The sequence below is a fragment of the Mytilus galloprovincialis genome, chromosome 4, assembly GCF_965363235.1.
Source record: "Mytilus galloprovincialis chromosome 4, xbMytGall1.hap1.1, whole genome shotgun sequence".
Taxonomy (NCBI): Eukaryota; Metazoa; Mollusca; class Bivalvia; order Mytilida; family Mytilidae; genus Mytilus; species Mytilus galloprovincialis.
The window spans coordinates 18710479-18729818 of record NC_134841.1 but is presented as its reverse complement, the minus strand read 5'-3'; the positions used below and the strand labels follow the sequence as shown (position 1 = coordinate 18729818).

The following is a 19340-nucleotide window of genomic DNA, read 5'->3' as shown; positions in this document are numbered from 1 at the left end:
CCGACCAAATAAAAAACAACAGCAGAGGGTCACCAACAGGTCTTCAATGTAGCGAGAAATTCCCGCACACGGAGGCGTCCTTCAGCTGGCCCCTAAACAAATATATACTAGTCCAGTGATAATGAACGCCATACTAATTTCCAAATTGTACACAATAAACTAAAATTAAAATAATACAAGACTAACAAAGGCCAGAGGCTCCTGACTTGGGACAGGCGCAAAAATGCGGCGGGCTTAAACATTATTTAAGTTTATCTCGTATAAATAATGAAATTTTGGCTAGTATTTGCGGCAACATTTGTGCGACTTGTGATTGGATCATGCCATGCTTTTACGTATTCTGTAAAATGTTTTTTTTTAACAGAACACCATTCCGAGTTCACTTGTATAAATTTATAAGACCTCTAATCAGGTTTTGTAAGATACACCACGCAACATATAAGAAAATTAAAGCGATGAGAGATTGCTTTTCAATTAAAATGTTATATAGGTTAAGGCTTATATTAAATTGTTCTTATGTTTTTAGTATAATGTAGTAAAATATATCATTTGACTTTGTTTGAAACTTTGTACATACCTTCAGTTTCGGTATGTGTGTGTGTGTGTTATCCGTTAAATTAATGGGGTGTGTGTGTGGTATCATTTGTGAAAATCGGCTATTCTCCTGTCAAACGACCATTTATCGTAATTATTTGATTGATTAAATCAAAATTAAAGATGATGAATTATAAAATGCATTCTTTTTCCACTAAAAACTCCCATAACATTGACTTTTCAGAAATTTTGTTATAAAAACACATGAAGTGTGTGTGTTATCTGGTGAAATTTTGGAACTGTGTCGAAGTGTTAGCATTAACTGCACGCTTTCCAGCAAGGATAATTGTGTATTTAAAAACTAGATAGTATCCGACATTCGGTGCACTACCTTATTTATTAAATTTTATTGATATAAACAAGTAAATACGACTACTTACCTTTCAAGCGGTCTGCTCGACTGTTACTTCCGGTGTGTGTATATCCATCACGTGATTTTGATTGTACCCCTTGTATATATTTTCTCCTAAAGTAGATCCTAAGTTGAATTAATATTATTTGTACTTAAAAGAAGTTTACATATAAAATATATATAATATATCAAGCAGTAACATTTGATGCACTAAATGTGCATTTCATCAGTTATGTTTAAGACATACTTGGAAATTTCAAATCAACAACAAAGTCACTCCTAGCTGGGTACAGATTCAAGACTAAAAATGTGGCAAAAAAAAAAAGTATCCACAAACATAATAAGATTTCCTTTATCCATGAAAATTGGTACACACAAAAATAAATGAATCCACAGTATGCACATATATAATAAATATTTTAAATACTTCAATCCTTGACCTTCTAACATGCCTCTTTTCTATTTCTTACAGTCCGAGCATCATTTAGATCCATTACCAGAAGGATGGTTTTATAATGGTACACGGTTTGTCAGCTTTGATGGAGAGAAACAGGAAATTCATCCTTGTAAGATCATTACCATTTTTTTAGTTACAAGATATTCTGGATTTTTTTTTTCACAGAAGCATTCTAAAGATGAATCTACAAGCCAAGGCTTTCCGAAATTTGGAATCATTTTCATGGTTCATTAGTCAATATTTTGTCTTCATGCTTTTGTCTGTTTCTTAAATACTTAAAAATAGATCAACTATATTTGGTAAATGGAAAAATTGGATGGGGTTCAAGTTTTCTGGCAGGGTTCATCTGTTTTTGTTAATGCCAAGTTTTTTTATACCTCATTTATTGGCATTATGTTTTCTGGTCTGTGGGTCCGTTTGTCCAGCTTCAGGTTAAAGTTTTTGGTCAAAGTAGTTTTGATGAAGTTCAAGTCCAATCAACTTGAAACTTAGTACACATTTTCCTAATGATATGATCTTTCTAATCAGAAATTTCCCCCATTTTCACGGTCCATTGAACATAGAAAATTATAGTGTGGAGGGGGCATCCATGTACTATGACCACGTTCTTGTTTAAAAAGGCCAGGAGTTGATTGCACAAAAAAACTTAGATCTAAGATTGGTTGTGAATCATGTAAGACACTATATTTGGTGTATGATCTGATTGTTAGTCTATCTGTCCATGACCTCATTAGATCTAAGATTGGTTGTGAATCATGTAAGACACTATATTTGGTGTATGGTCTGATTGTTAGTCTATCTGTCCATGACCTCATTAGATCTAAGATTGGTTGTGAGTCATGTAAGACACTATATTTGGTGTATGGTCTGATTGTTAGTCTATCTGTCCATGACCTCATTAGATCTAAGATTGGTTGTGAATCATGTTAGACACTATATTTGGTGTATGGTCTGATTGTTAGTCTATCTGTCCATGACCTCATTAGATCTAAGATTGGTTGTGAATCATGTAAGACACTATATGTGGTGTATGGTCTGATTGTTAGTCTATCTGTCCATGACCTCATTAGATCTAAGATTGGTTGTAAGTCATGTAAGACACTATATTTGGTGTATGATCTGATTGTTAGTCTATCTGTCCATGACCTCATTAGATCTAAGATTGGTTGTGAGTCATGTAAGACACTATATTTGGTGTATGGTCTGATTGTTAGTCTATCTGTCCATGACCTCATTAGATCTAAGATTGGTTGTGAATCATGTAAGACACTATATTTGGTGTATGGTCTGATTGTTAGTCTATCTGTCCATGACCTCATTAGATCTAAGATTGGTTGTGAGTCATGTAAGACACTATATTTGGTGTATGGTCTGATTGTTAGTCTATCTGTCCATGACCTCATTAGATCTAAGATTGGTTGTGAATCATGTAAGACACTATATTTGGTGTATGGTCTGATTGTTAGTCTATCTGTCCATGACCTCATTAGATCTAAGATTGGTTGTAAGTCATGTAAGACACTATATTTGGTGTATGGTCTGATTGTTAGTCTATCTGTCCATGACCTCATTAGATCTAAGATTGGTTGTAAGTCATGTAAGACACTATATTTGGTGTATGGTCTGATTGTTAGTCTATCTGTCCATGACCTCATTAGATCTAAGATTGGTTGTGAGTCATGTAAGACACTATATTTGGTGTATGGTCTGATTGTTAGTCTATCTGTCCATGACCTCATTAGATATAAGATTGGTTGTGAATCATGTAAGACACTATATTTGGTGTATGGTCTGATTGTTAGTCTATCTGTCCATGACCTCATTAGATCTAAGATTGGTTGTAAGTCATGTAAGACACTATATTTGGTGTATGGTCTGATTGTTAGTCTATCTGTCCATGACCTCATTAGATCTAAGATTGGTTGTAAGTCATGTAAGACACTATATTTGGTGTATGGTCTGATTGTTAGTCTATCTGTCCATGACCTCATTAGATCTAAGATTGGTTGTAAGTCATGTAAGACACTATATTTGGTGTATGGTCTGATTGTTAGTCTATCTGTCCATGACCTCATTAGATCTAAGATTGGTTGTAAGTCATGTTAGACACTATATTTGGTGTATGATCTGATTGTTAGTCTATCTGTCCATGACCTCATTAGATCTAAGATTGGTTGTAAGTCATGTAAGACACTATATTTGGTGTATGGTCTGATTGTTAGTCTATCTGTCCATGACCTCATTAGATCTAAGATTGGTTGTGAGTCATGTAAGACACTATATTTGGTGTATGGTCTGATTGTTAGTCTATCTGTCCATGACCTCATTAGATATAAGATTGGTTGTGAATCATGTAAGACACTATATTTGGTGTATGGTCTGATTGTTAGTCTCTCTGTCCATGACCTCATTAGATCTAAGATTGGTTGTAAGTCATGTAAGACACTATATTTGGTGTATGGTCTGATTGTTAGTCTATCTGTCCATGACCTCATTAGATCTAAGATTTGTTGTAAGTCATGTAAGACACTATATTTGGTGTATGGTCTGATTGTTAGTCTATCTGTCCATGACCTCATTAGATCTAAGATTGGTTGTAAGTCATGTAAGACACTATATTTGGTGTATGGTCTGATTGTTAGTCTATCTGTCCATGACCTCATTAGATCTAAGATTGGTTGTAAGTCATGTAAGACACTATATTTGGTGTATGATCTGATTGTTAGTCTATCTGTCCATGACCTCATTAGATCTAAGATTGGTTGTGAATCATGTAAGACACTATATTTGGTGTATGGTCTGATTGTTAGTCTATCTGTCCATGACCTCATTAGATCTAAGATTGGTTGTAAGTCATGTAAGACACTATATTTGGTGTATGATCTGATTGTTAGTCTATCTGTCCATGACCTCATTAGATCTAAGATTGGTTGTGAATCATGTAAGACACTATATTTGGTGTATGGTCTGATTGTTAGTCTATCTGTCCATGACCTCATTAGATATAAGATTGGTTGTGAATCATGTTAGACACTATATTTGGTGTATGGTCTGATTGTTAGTCTATCTGTCCATGACCTCATTAGATCTAAGATTGGTTGTGAATCATGTAAGACACTATATTTGGTGTATGATCTGATTGTTAGTCTATCTGTCCATGACCTCATTAGATCTAAGATTGGTTGTGAATCATGTAAGACACTATATTTGGTGTATGGTCTGATTGTTAGTCTATCTGTCCATGACCTCATTAGATCTAAGATTGGTTGTAAGTCATGTAAGACACTATATTTGGTGTATGGTCTGATTGTTAGTCTATCTGTCCATGACCTCATTAGATCTAAGATTGGTTGTAAGTCATGTAAGACACTATATTTGGTGTATGGTCTGATTGTTAGTCTATCTGTCCATGACCTCATTAGATCTAAGATTGGTTGTAAGTCATGTAAGACACTATATTTGGTGTATGATCTGATTGTTAGTCTATCTGTCCATGACCTCATTAGATCTAAGATTGGTTGTAAGTCATGTAAGACACTATATTTGGTGTATGGTCTGATTGTTAGTCTATCTGTCCATGACCTCATTAGATCTAAGATTGGTTGTGAATCATGTAAGACACTATATTTGGTGTATGGTCTGATTGTTAGTCTATCTGTCCATGACCTCATTAGATCTAAGATTGGTTGTAAGTCATGTAAGACACTATATTTGGTGTATGATCTGATTGTTAGTCTATCTGTCCATGACCTCATTAGATCTAAGATTGGTTGTAAGTCATGTAAGACACTATATTTGGTGTATGGTCTGATTGTTAGTCTATCTGTCCATGACCTCATTAGATCTAAGATTGGTTGTAAGTCATGTAAGACACTATATTTGGTGTATGATCTGATTGTTAGTCTATCTGTCCATGACCTCATTAGATATAAGATTGGTTGTAAGTCATGTAAGACACTATATTTGGTGTATGGTCTGATTGTTAGTCTATCTGTCCACGACCTCATTAGATCTAAGATTGGTTGTGAATCATGTAAGACACTATATTTGGTGTATGATCTGATTGTTAGTCTATCTGTCCATGACCTCATTAGATCTAAGATTGGTTGTGAATCATGTAAGACACTATATTTGGTGTATGATCTGATTGTTAGTCTATCTGTCCATGACCTCATTAGATCTAAGATTGGTTGTGAGTCATGTAAGACACTATATTTGGTGTATGGTCTGATTGTTAGTCTATCTGTCCATGACCTCATTAGATCTAAGATTGGTTGTAAGTCATGTAAGACACTATATTTGGTGTATGGTCTGATTGTTAGTCTATCTGTCCATGACCTCATTAGATCTAAGATTGGTTGTAAGTCATGTAAGACACTATATTTGGTGTATGATCTGATTGTTAGTCTATCTGTCCATGACCTCATTAGATCTAAGATTGGTTGTGAATCATGTAAGACACTATATTTGGTGTATGGTCTGATTGTTAGTCTATCTGTCCATGACCTCATTAGATCTAAGATTGGTTGTAAGTCATGTAAGACACTATATTTGGTGTATGGTCTGATTGTTAGTCTATCTGTCCATGACCTCATTAGATCTAAGATTGGTTGTAAGTCATGTAAGACACTATATTTGGTGTATGATCTGATTGTTAGTCTATCTGTCCATGACCTCATTAGATCTAAGATTGGTTGTAAGTCATGTAAGACACTATATTTGGTGTATGGTCTGATTGTTAGTCTATCTGTCCATGACCTCATTAGATTTAAGATTGGTTGTAAGTCATGTAAGACACTATATTTGGTGTATGGTCTGATTGTTAGTCTATCTGTCCATGACCTCATTAGATCTAAGATTGGTTGTAAGTCATGTAAGACACTATATTTGGTGTATGGTCTGATTGTTAGTCTATCTGTCCATGACCTCATTAGATCTAAGATTGGTTGTAAGTCATGTAAGACACTATATTTGGTGTATGGTCTGATTGTTAGTCTATCTGTCCATGACCTCATTAGATATAAGATTGGTTGTGAATCATGTAAGACACTATATTTGGTGTATGGTCTGATTGTTAGTCTATCTGTCCATGACCTCATTAGATCTAAGATTGGTTGTAAGTCATGTAAGACACTATATTTGGTGTATGGTCTGATTGTTAGTCTATCTGTCCATGACCTCATTAGATCTAAGATTGGTTGTAAGTCATGTAAGACACTATATTTGGTGTATGGTCTGATTGTTAGTCTATCTGTCCATGACCTCATTAGATCTAAGATTGGTTGTAAGTCATGTTAGACACTATATTTGGTGTATGATCTGATTGTTAGTCTATCTGTCCATGACCTCATTAGATCTAAGATTGGTTGTAAGTCATGTAAGACACTATATTTGGTGTATGGTCTGATTGTTAGTCTATCTGTCCATGACCTCATTAGATCTAAGATTGGTTGTGAGTCATGTAAGACACTATATTTGGTGTATGGTCTGATTGTTAGTCTATCTGTCCATGACCTCATTAGATATAAGATTGGTTGTGAATCATGTAAGACACTATATTTGGTGTATGGTCTGATTGTTAGTCTCTCTGTCCATGACCTCATTAGATCTAAGATTGGTTGTAAGTCATGTAAGACACTATATTTGGTGTATGGTCTGATTGTTAGTCTATCTGTCCATGACCTCATTAGATCTAAGATTTGTTGTAAGTCATGTAAGACACTATATTTGGTGTATGGTCTGATTGTTAGTCTATCTGTCCATGACCTCATTAGATCTAAGATTGGTTGTAAGTCATGTAAGACACTATATTTGGTGTATGGTCTGATTGTTAGTCTATCTGTCCATGACCTCATTAGATCTAAGATTGGTTGTAAGTCATGTAAGACACTATATTTGGTGTATGATCTGATTGTTAGTCTATCTGTCCATGACCTCATTAGATCTAAGATTGGTTGTGAATCATGTAAGACACTATATTTGGTGTATGGTCTGATTGTTAGTCTATCTGTCCATGACCTCATTAGATCTAAGATTGGTTGTAAGTCATGTAAGACACTATATTTGGTGTATGATCTGATTGTTAGTCTATCTGTCCATGACCTCATTAGATCTAAGATTGGTTGTGAATCATGTAAGACACTATATTTGGTGTATGGTCTGATTGTTAGTCTATCTGTCCATGACCTCATTAGATATAAGATTGGTTGTGAATCATGTTAGACACTATATTTGGTGTATGGTCTGATTGTTAGTCTATCTGTCCATGACCTCATTAGATCTAAGATTGGTTGTGAATCATGTAAGACACTATATTTGGTGTATGATCTGATTGTTAGTCTATCTGTCCATGACCTCATTAGATCTAAGATTGGTTGTGAATCATGTAAGACACTATATTTGGTGTATGGTCTGATTGTTAGCCTATCTGTCCATGACCTCATTAGATCTAAGATTGGTTGTAAGTCATGTAAGACACTATATTTGGTGTATGATCTGATTGTTAGTCTATCTGTCCATGACCTCATTAGATCTAAGATTGGTTGTAAGTCATGTAAGACACTATATTTGGTGTATGGTCTGATTGTTAGTCTATCTGTCCATGACCTCATTAGATCTAAGATTGGTTGTAAGTCATGTAAGACACTATATTTGGTGTATGATCTGATTGTTAGTCTATCTGTCCATGACCTCATTAGATATAAGATTGGTTGTAAGTCATGTAAGACACTATATTTGGTGTATGGTCTGATTGTTAGTCTATCTGTCCATGACCTCATTAGATCTAAGATTGGTTGTGAATCATGTAAGACACTATATTTGGTGTATGATCTGATTGTTAGTCTATCTGTCCATGACCTCATTAGATCTAAGATTGGTTGTGAATCATGTAAGACACTATATTTGGTGTATGATCTGATTGTTAGTCTATCTGTCCATGACCTCATTAGATCTAAGATTGGTTGTGAGTCATGTAAGACACTATATTTGGTGTATGGTCTGATTGTTAGTCTATCTGTCCATGACCTCATTAGATCTAAGATTGGTTGTAAGTCATGTAAGACACTATATTTGGTGTATGGTCTGATTGTTAGTCTATCTGTCCATGACCTCATTAGATCTAAGATTGGTTGTAAGTCATGTAAGACACTATATTTGGTGTATGATCTGATTGTTAGTCTATCTGTCCATGACCTCATTAGATCTAAGATTGGTTGTGAATCATGTAAGACACTATATTTGGTGTATGGTCTGATTGTTAGTCTATCTGTCCATGACCTCATTAGATCTAAGATTGGTTGTAAGTCATGTAAGACACTATATTTGGTGTATGGTCTGATTGTTAGTCTATCTGTCCATGACCTCATTAGATCTAAGATTGGTTGTAAGTCATGTAAGACACTATATTTGGTGTATGATCTGATTGTTAGTCTATCTGTCCATGACCTCATTAGATCTAAGATTGGTTGTAAGTCATGTAAGACACTATATTTGGTGTATGGTCTGATTGTTAGTCTATCTGTCCATGACCTCATTAGATTTAAGATTGGTTGTAAGTCATGTAAGACACTATATTTGGTGTATGGTCTGATTGTTAGTCTATCTGTCCATGACCTCATTAGATCTAAGATTGGTTGTAAGTCATGTAAGACACTATATTTGGTGTATGGTCTGATTGTTAGTCTATCTGTCCATGACCTCATTAGATCTAAGATTGGTTGTAAGTCATGTAAGACACTATATTTGGTGTATGGTCTGATTGTTAGTCTATCTGTCCATGACCTCATTAGATCTAAGATTGGTTGTGAGTCATGTAAGACACTATATTTGGTGTATGGTCTGATTGTTAGTCTATCTGTCCATGACCTCATTAGATCTAAGATTGGTTGTGAGTCATGTAAGACACTATATTTGGTGTATGGTCTGATTGTTAGTCTATCTGTCCATGACCTCATTAGATATAAGATTGGTTGTGAATCATGTAAGACACTATATTTGGTGTATGGTCTGATTGTTAGTCTATCTGTCCATGACCTCATTAGATCTAAGATTGGTTGTAAGTCATGTAAGACACTATATTTGGTGTATGGTCTGATTGTTAGTCTATCTGTCCATGACCTCATTAGATCTAAGATTTGTTGTAAGTCATGTAAGACACTATATTTGGTGTATGGTCTGATTGTTAGTCTATCTGTCCATGACCTCATTAGATCTAAGATTGGTTGTAAGTCATGTAAGACACTATATTTGGTGTATGGTCTGATTGTTAGTCTATCTGTCCATGACCTCATTAGATCTAAGATTGGTTGTAAGTCATGTAAGACACTATATTTGGTGTATGATCTGATTGTTAGTCTATCTGTCCATGACCTCATTAGATCTAAGATTGGTTGTGAATCATGTAAGACACTATATTTGGTGTATGGTCTGATTGTTAGTCTATCTGTCCATGACCTCATTAGATCTAAGATTGGTTGTAAGTCATGTAAGACACTATATTTGGTGTATGATCTGATTGTTAGTCTATCTGTCCATGACCTCATTAGATCTAAGATTGGTTGTGAATCATGTAAGACACTATATTTGGTGTATGGTCTGATTGTTAGTCTATCTGTCCATGACCTCATTAGATATAAGATTGGTTGTGAATCATGTTAGACACTATATTTGGTGTATGGTCTGATTGTTAGTCTATCTGTCCATGACCTCATTAGATCTAAGATTGGTTGTGAATCATGTAAGACACTATATTTGGTGTATGATCTGATTGTTAGTCTATCTGTCCATGACCTCATTAGATCTAAGATTGGTTGTGAATCATGTAAGACACTATATTTGGTGTATGGTCTGATTGTTAGTCTATCTGTCCATGACCTCATTAGATCTAAGATTGGTTGTAAGTCATGTAAGACACTATATTTGGTGTATGATCTGATTGTTAGTCTATCTGTCCATGACCTCATTAGATCTAAGATTGGTTGTAAGTCATGTAAGACACTATATTTGGTGTATGGTCTGATTGTTAGTCTATCTGTCCATGACCTCATTAGATCTAAGATTGGTTGTAAGTCATGTAAGACACTATATTTGGTGTATGATCTGATTGTTAGTCTATCTGTCCATGACCTCATTAGATATAAGATTGGTTGTAAGTCATGTAAGACACTATATTTGGTGTATGGTCTGATTGTTAGTCTATCTGTCCATGACCTCATTAGATCTAAGATTGGTTGTGAATCATGTAAGACACTATATTTGGTGTATGATCTGATTGTTAGTCTATCTGTCCATGACCTCATTAGATCTAAGATTGGTTGTGAATCATGTAAGACACTATATTTGGTGTATGGTCTGATTGTTAGTCTATCTGTCCATGACCTCATTAGATCTAAGATTGGTTGTGAGTCATGTAAGACACTATATTTGGTGTATGATCTGATTGTTAGTCTATCTGTCCATGACCTCATTAGATCTAAGATTGGTTGTGAGTCATGTAAGACACTATATTTGGTGTATGGTCTGATTGTTAGTCTATCTGTCCATGACCTCATTAGATCTAAGATTGGTTGTAAGTCATGTAAGACACTATATTTGGTGTATGGTCTGATTGTTAGTCTATCTGTCCATGACATCATTAGATCTAAGATTGGTTGTAAGTCATGTAAGACACTATATTTGGTGTATGATCTGATTGTTAGTCTATCTGTCCATGACCTCATTAGATCTAAGATTGGTTGTGAATCATGTAAGACACTATATTTGGTGTATGGTCTGATTGTTAGTCTATCTGTCCATGACCTCATTAGATCTAAGATTGGTTGTAAGTCATGTAAGACACTATATTTGGTGTATGGTCTGATTGTTAGTCTATCTGTCCATGACCTCATTAGATCTAAGATTGGTTGTAAGTCATGTAAGACACTATATTTGGTGTATGATCTGATTGTTAGTCTATCTGTCCATGACCTCATTAGATCTAAGATTGGTTGTAAGTCATGTAAGACACTATATTTGGTGTATGGTCTGATTGTTAGTCTATCTGTCCATGACCTCATTAGATTTAAGATTGGTTGTAAGTCATGTAAGACACTATATTTGGTGTATGGTCTGATTGTTAGTCTATCTGTCCATGACCTCATTAGATCTAAGATTGGTTGTAAGTCATGTAAGACACTATATTTGGTGTATGGTCTGATTGTTAGTCTATCTGTCCATGACCTCATTAGATCTAAGATTGGTTGTAAGTCATGTAAGACACTATATTTGGTGTATGGTCTGATTGTTAGTCTATCTGTCCATGACATCATTAGATATAAGATTGGTTGTAAGTCATGTAAGACACTATATTTGGTGTATGGTCTGATTGTTAGTCTATCTGTCCATGACCTCATTTACATGGATCATTGATAATGTTGAGTTATGTGATACTTATAGTCAAAACTTTATTGTGTTCATATAACAGACTCTCATCATAAATTCAAGTAAAATTGGGTGTGGGATATGTGAGCTTGCTCACTAATATGTTCTTAAATATATATTTTAGGCTTGGAGGATTTCATACAGCAATATATTAACAACAAAAACAAAGAAGTGGAGAAATTCAATGCTAAAGCTGACATGGAGGCCAGAATGTTTGTTGATCTGTTTTCATGACAACACTGCTAAAGATGACCATGTGACAGTTGCATAATGTATGATTTTTGGATGATGAAAATCGCATACCAAAGTCAGAACCATTTACTATCAATTTTGTGAAATCTTACATTTGATTTAAATATGATAGCCGTATGATATGAAACTATTTGCAGAAAAATTAGCTTGAGGATTTTGATAAAAGTCACAAGTCTTACTAAAGTCTGTTGAAATTTTACATATCTAATATATTTTACATTCCAGGGTATTCACAGGTAATAGTTACATGTAATTGTTCTGAGAAAAAGTTAAACAAGGAATAATTTGTTTGTTAACTCAAAGAAGGGTTGAAATTTGAATCACAAATTAGACTTTAACAAAACATTCCGTCCATAATTTATTTGATTCCATCCATTTATACATTAATAATCATTATACACCCCGTCCCCCAGCTACTGAGCAGACATATTTGTCATACTCCTTGTTTCTCTTAGCTTTATCTACAGCCACCCCTCATCCAGTTTAAACTGAATTATAAATGAATCTCACAGAAAATCTGAAGTACATGTACCAGATGATGTTCTTCAATTTCTGCATTATTTTTTTTTTATCTTAGTATTTTTTGGGACTTCCCCATATTAAAAAAATAATATGAAAGAAAGGAGAAAAACACCAGCTTAGGTTTATATCTGTTGTATTACTTTTTTCACTTTTATATTTTGACCATGGTGTTGCCCGTCTTTCTTTAACTTATAATATAGGCTTGCTAAGAAGTATCTTTTGACTCTTTTTCTGCCTTTAAACTGAAAACTTAATTTCAAATAGACTTTTAAGGAATATTTAAAATATTATGGTAGTGTTTTCCTAGTATAGCAGTTGGAATATTTCACACTTTTTTGACCTACCAACATATTTTATATTTTTTGGATTCACCAGTATATATCACATGCAAGTACCAACTAAATGATTTACCACCATGATTGTTATTTGGAACAAGAACTCTTGTGTAACTATTTGTGTGGCACTTGAATGTTCAAATTTTAATGGATTGTTACTGAGGACAAAATGGAGAACAAGTTCAATGTTGATGATTGTCACTGTCACCATTCAGGAGTTATGGTCCTTGTGATATTGAAAATGACAGGATTCAAATAAATGTTAAAAAATCTGGTCTACTGACATCTATTTTTGTCTTCCATTTTTTTATGCCCAACCTATGATAGTATAGGGGGCCCCATCTACAATAGTAGAGGGGCATTATGTTTTCTGGTCTGTCCATCCGTCCATCTGTTCGTTCGTCCGTTCGTCCCGCTTCAGGTTAAAGTTTTTGGTCTAGGTAGTTTTTGATGAAGTTGAAGTCCAATCAACTTGAAACTTAGTACACGTTTCCTATGGTATAATCTTTCTAATTTTAATGCCAAATTAGATTTTTTACCCAATTTCACGGTCCATTGAACATGGAAAATGATAGTGTGAGTGGGGCATCCGTGTACTTTGGACACATTCTTGTTTTAAATAAAATATTCAAGAGATAACTCTTTGTCTCTTGATTTACAACACAAAAGATATCACCAATGTAATTTTTTTCCACATAACGGTAGGTGTTCTTTTATAGTTTTAAGAAAGGTCTCTCTATATGTATATGCATATTTTTGTTTGTATTGCTTGTACTTCATCTTTGTAGTATTGTGCTGTTTTTCTTATGTTTGTTTTGCTAAATATTTTTTGGAAGATATAACTTGTGTTGATTATTTACATGCAATACTACTAAACTAGAAAGACATCACACTTATTCTACTGTGGTTTCACTATTATTTGTTGGATACCAATTTTTGTGGATTTAGTGGGTACAGGTAAACCACCAAATTAAATGTTCAAAGAATGAAAAATTGTCTAAAGGCTTGTGTGCAGACCTCAGCAAAACCATGAAATTAAGTATCCAAGAACAGGCAAGTTTTCTGCAATCCACGAAATATTGGTACCAACGAAAATAAATGAATCCACAGTATCTAAAACACCAGGAAGATAAAGATGTTTGATGGGCATTCAACCAAATAATTGCAGGTATAGACAAAAAATAAGTGTCTCCTTCAGTATTGTTAATATTCAATTTTTTATTTTATTACATTTGTATAAGTTATCTATAGTTTTTACAAGTGTGAAACGAAATTATTTATATAAAATATAATGTATAATTCAAATCAAGTTGTGGTGATAGATTATTAACTGACTATGATAGTTAGGGAAATATATGTCTTATATATTTGTTTAGCACTCATAATTTCCAACTATAATGAATATTTGAAAAACTAAAAGACAGAAATTTGCTACATTATTGATGTGTTATATGTATTGAAACAAATATATTTGGGTATAAGTCAAATGAGTCGTAATCCCACAACCCAATACAACCACAAATAGAGGTTTCAACTTATCAAATATTAAGATGGAAGATCTCTGACTAAACTCTTTTGTGGAGAGAATTACAGTACTTTCATTTTCATTCCAATTTATGGGTGCTTTTTGTAAAACCTATTTTATCTAAGGAGGAGCTGTTGATAATTTTTGTTTAATTAGGGCCCCGCCGACTAAGGCGGGTCGCCCTATAGTGATCAGTCTGTCCGTCCGTCCGTCCGTCTGTCCGTCCGTCCGTCCGTCCGTCCGTCCGTCCGTAACACTTTAACTTTGTGTCCGCTCTATATCTTAAAAACCGTTATGATTTCAAAGTTTATACTTGACATCCATTTTAACCAACACCAGAGGGTGTGTCATGATGTATGTAAAACTTCCTAGGTCAAAGGTCAAGGTCAAAAACTTTGGTTTCAGTTGACAACCCTGTGTCCTGTGGTGAAGATCGTGTCCGCTCTATATCTTGAGAACCGTTATGATTTCAAAGTTTAAACTTGACATCCATTTTAACCAACACCAGAGGGTGTGTCATGATGTATGTAAAACTTCCTAGGTCAAAGGTCAAGGTCAAAAACTTTAATTTCAGTTGACAACCCTGTGTCCTGTGGTGAAGATCGTGTCCGCTCTATATCTTGAGAACCGTTATGATTTCAAAGTTTATACTTGACATGTATATGAACCAACACCAGAGGGTGTGTCATAATTTATGAACGACTGCCTAGGGCAAAGTTCAAGGTCAAAAACTTTGGTTTCAGTTGACAACCCCATGTCCTATGGTAAAGATTGTGTCCACTCTATATCTTGAGAACCGTTATCATTTCAAAGTTTATACTTGACATGTATATAAACCAACACCAAAGGGTGTGTCATAATTTATGTGCAACTTCCTAGGTCAAAGGTCAAGGTCAAAAACTTTGGTTTCAGTTGACAACCCCATGTCCTATGGTAAAGATCGTGTCCGCTCTATATCTTGAGAACCGTTATCATTTCAAAGTTTATACTTGACATGTTTATAAACCAACACCAAAGGGTGTGTCATAATTTATTTACAACTTCCTAGGTCAAAGATCAAGGTCAAAAACTTTGATTTCAGTTGACAAACCCATGTCCTATGGTAAAGATACAATTTTTTAATGCACATTATTCACAGCGGGGCCCACAGAGATGGCTCCCATCTCAATGATATCTAGTTTTTTCTAATGCATGATCACTTTAAAGCAATTTCGTTTTCATTAAACTTTATTAAAATAAAAATCTGAGGATTTTCAAATAGCAGATGATGTTCTGTATTAGCAATATTTCCAAAAAGGACCAGAAAAAATGATACTATGGACTCATGCTAAAAGATGAAATGAATCTTATTTTTTATTCCAAAAATCTTACTTGCTTATTGAATATTGTAATTAGTGCAGAAATTTATTTAAATATCACCTAGAAAAACAAAGTAGTCCTGTTTATATTTTGAAATAAATAAATTTGATTGATTAAGAATTGTATGCATGAACAGAATAGTGAAATGTAATACTTTCTTTTGAAACAATAGATATAGGAAGAATGTTTATATGAAAAAGTGCTGTACACCAAAAGTATTAAAACTTAACAAAGTGCTGTATTTTTATACTATTTATTATTTTCAGTTGAAATTTATTTTGAGATATAGTATGGAATTTATGTTGAAGATATATTTACTGTTAAGAGTTACATGTTGGTTAACTGCTTTCATTATTGTATTATTATACACCATTTTCTGTGAATAAAATTCACCTGTTAAATTTGCCTTTGTTTTGAATGGCCTCATAAAAAGCTGACAATTATGACAATAACATACCAGTGATTTGTAAGAGTTATGACCCTTTACAAGGAGTTTTCTTCCTTTACATTTGTAGTGTTTTACGGTGGTTGTGTTTTTACTGTAAGTTGTAACCTTCTAATATTGGGGTCCTGTTGGGCAGGTGGTGTAAGTAGTTAATGTACTGCATCACTAGCATGATAACTTGCAGATGTGTTAGGACTTGAAGCAAACCACAACAAGCAATCTGATTAAATTCACCAAAAGACAAAACCAAAAAACAAGACCTCTTCTGCAATACTCATTACTGTAAAAAATATTTAATGTTCATGCAACAATTATGAGGATACATTGTAATTGAAAAAAATACCTTCAGGATCCTAGGACAGAAACACTGACGATTACCTAATTCACTTGTCACAAGAAAAACTAGAAACTCTAAAGAGCCTTTGTCGCTCACCTTGGTCTATGTGAATATTAAACAAAGGAAGCTTATGGATTCATGACAAAATTGTGTTTTGGTGATGGTGATGTGTTTGTACATCTTACTTTACTAAACAGTCTTGCTGCTTACAATTATCTCTATCTGTAATGAACTTGGCACAGTAGTTTCAGTGGAAAATGTTAATAAAAATTTACAAATTTTATGAAAATTGTTAAAAATTGACTATAAAGGACAATAACTCCTTAGGGGGTCAATTGACCATTTCGGTCATGTTTGACTTATTTGTAAATCTTTGCTGAACATTATTGCTGTTTACAGTTTATCTCTATCTATGATAATATTCAAGATAATAACCAAAAACAGCAAAATTTCCTTAAAATTACCGATTCAGGGGCAAACCCAACAACGGGTTGTCCGATTCATCTGAAAATTTCAGGACAGATAGATCTTGACCTGATAAACAATTTTACCCATTGTCAGATTTGCTCTAAATGCTTTGGTTTTTGAGTTATAAGCCAAACTGCATTTTACCCCTATGTTTTATTTTTAGCCGTGGCGGCCATTTTGATTTGATGGCCAGGTCACCGGACACATTATTTAAACTAGATACACCAAAGATGATAGTGGCCAAGTTTGGATTAATTTGGTCCAGTAGTTTCAGAGGAGAAGATTTTTGTAAAAGATAACTAAGATTTACGAAAAATGGTTAAAAATTGACTATAAAGGGCAATAACTCTTAAAGGGGTCAACTGATCATTTCGGTCACGTTGACTTATTTGTAAATCTTACTTTGCTGGACATTATTGCTGTTTACAGTTTATCTCTATAACATGTATAATAATATTTAAGATAACCAAAAACAGCAAAATTTCCTTAAAATTACCAATTCAGGGGCAGCAACCCAACAACAGGTTGTCCGATTCATCTAAAAATTTCAGGGCAGATAGATCTTGACCTGATAAACAATTTTACCTGTTGTCAGATTTGCCCTAAATGCTTTGGTTTTTGAGTTATAAGCCAAAAACTGCATTTTACCCCTATGTTCTATTTTTAGCCATGGCGGCCATCTTGATTTGATGACTGGGTCACCGGACACATTTTTAAAACTAGATACCCCAAAGATGATTGTGGCCAAGTTTGGATTAATTTGGCCCAGTAGTTTCAGAGGAGAAGATTTTTGTAAAAGATAACTAAGATTTACGAAAGATGGTTAAAAATTGACTATAAAGGGCAATAACTCCTAAAGGGGTCAACTGACCATTTCGGTCATGTTGACTTATTGTAAATCTTACTTTGCTGAACATTATTGATGTTTACAGTTTATCTCTATTTATAATAATATTCAAGATAATAACCAAAAACAGTAAAATTTCCTTAAAATTACCAATTCAGGGGCAGCAACCCAACAACGGGTTGCCCAATTTATCTGAAAATCTCAGGACAGATAGATCTTGACCTGATAAACAATTTGACCCATTGTCAGATTTGCTCTAAATGCTTTGGTTTTTGAGTTATAAGCAAAAAACTGCATTTTACCCCTATGTTCTATTTTTAGCCATGGCGGCCATCTTGGTTGGATGGCCGGGTCACTGGACACATTTTTTAAACTAGATACCCCAATGATGATTGTGGCCAAGTTTGGTTTAATTTGGCCCAGTAGTTTCAGAGAAGAAGATTTTTGTAAAAATTAACGACGACGGACGACGACGGACGCAGGACGACGACGGATGACGACGGACGCAAAGTGATGGGAACAGTATTTAACATGCACCGGCTTGGATTCTTGGCTCTGAAGATAAAGAAGTCAAGAAAGTAGTGTAAACCACTTTATTAAAAGACAGCTACTAAACAAAAATATTTGGATGACACTGAAACACTACCTATGCCTTAGTAGACCCATCTCTTCAAATGTGGGGTATATTGATTTGTCTGTCACACTTTCAATTCTTACAGCTTCTAGAAGTTAAATATAACCAGATTTGCATGTCCATAGAATTTTAATTTTCTTTACTTTTTTACAATTGTTTCAATAGTTTTTGTCATGCCTGTGACTAAAGTCGCAGAATCATCGTACAGCGGATATAGGTACTAACCAAGCGGGGCGTGAGCGATTTTGTTCTTACACGGTAACGAAAATAGTTGTTTTGTTCACATAATATCTATGTGTACATCAATCTTAACATAATTGCTCCGTTTTAAGAAATGATTTGGTCGTAGGTTGATGATTAGAGATGTCTCATTAATTTCCCAAAACAAAAGGGATTACTAAAACATTGTAAAAGCATGTGCAAATACTTGTCAAAGAAGGTGGCTCTTGTCTCATCCGATATAATTCTATATTCATTGCAACTCTTTTTCTGATAAAAGGTCAATGTGTGTGTGTAATAAATATAGCTGTTTCAATAATTGGCTTTGAAATCTTTCATACATATAACATATATTATTTTTTTGATATTTTATCCCTAAAGAAGCGTTGTGTACAGTGTGTAGCTGACCACATAAATCCTTATGTACGGTGCATAGTTAAGTTGTTGTACAAACTTTATTTTCATACTCGTTTATTACCCAAAAAGCTCCAAGGAATAAGTAATCACAGGTAGGTTTGTGATTGGTAACTATTACTTTTGCCCTGTATTAGGTTTCTTTTAGATAAAACATGTAA

At 34.2% G+C, this 19340-nt stretch overlaps 1 protein-coding gene across 1 annotated transcript in view; it reads left to right on the top strand.

Moving 5' to 3' along the window:
* The window catches only part of LOC143071538 (dynein axonemal assembly factor 9-like), a 39655-nt gene extending 26414 nt beyond the window's left edge, over nt 1–13241 (top strand). Inside the window, exons 24-25 of the mRNA XM_076245905.1 lie at nt 1419–1512; nt 11947–13241. Coding sequence (XP_076102020.1) covers nt 1419–1512; nt 11947–12056 — 204 coding nt within the window. The 3' untranslated portion in view covers nt 12057–13241. The remainder of the gene's footprint in view (nt 1–1418; nt 1513–11946) is intronic.
* Nucleotides 13242–19340: the final 6099 nt, after the last annotated feature.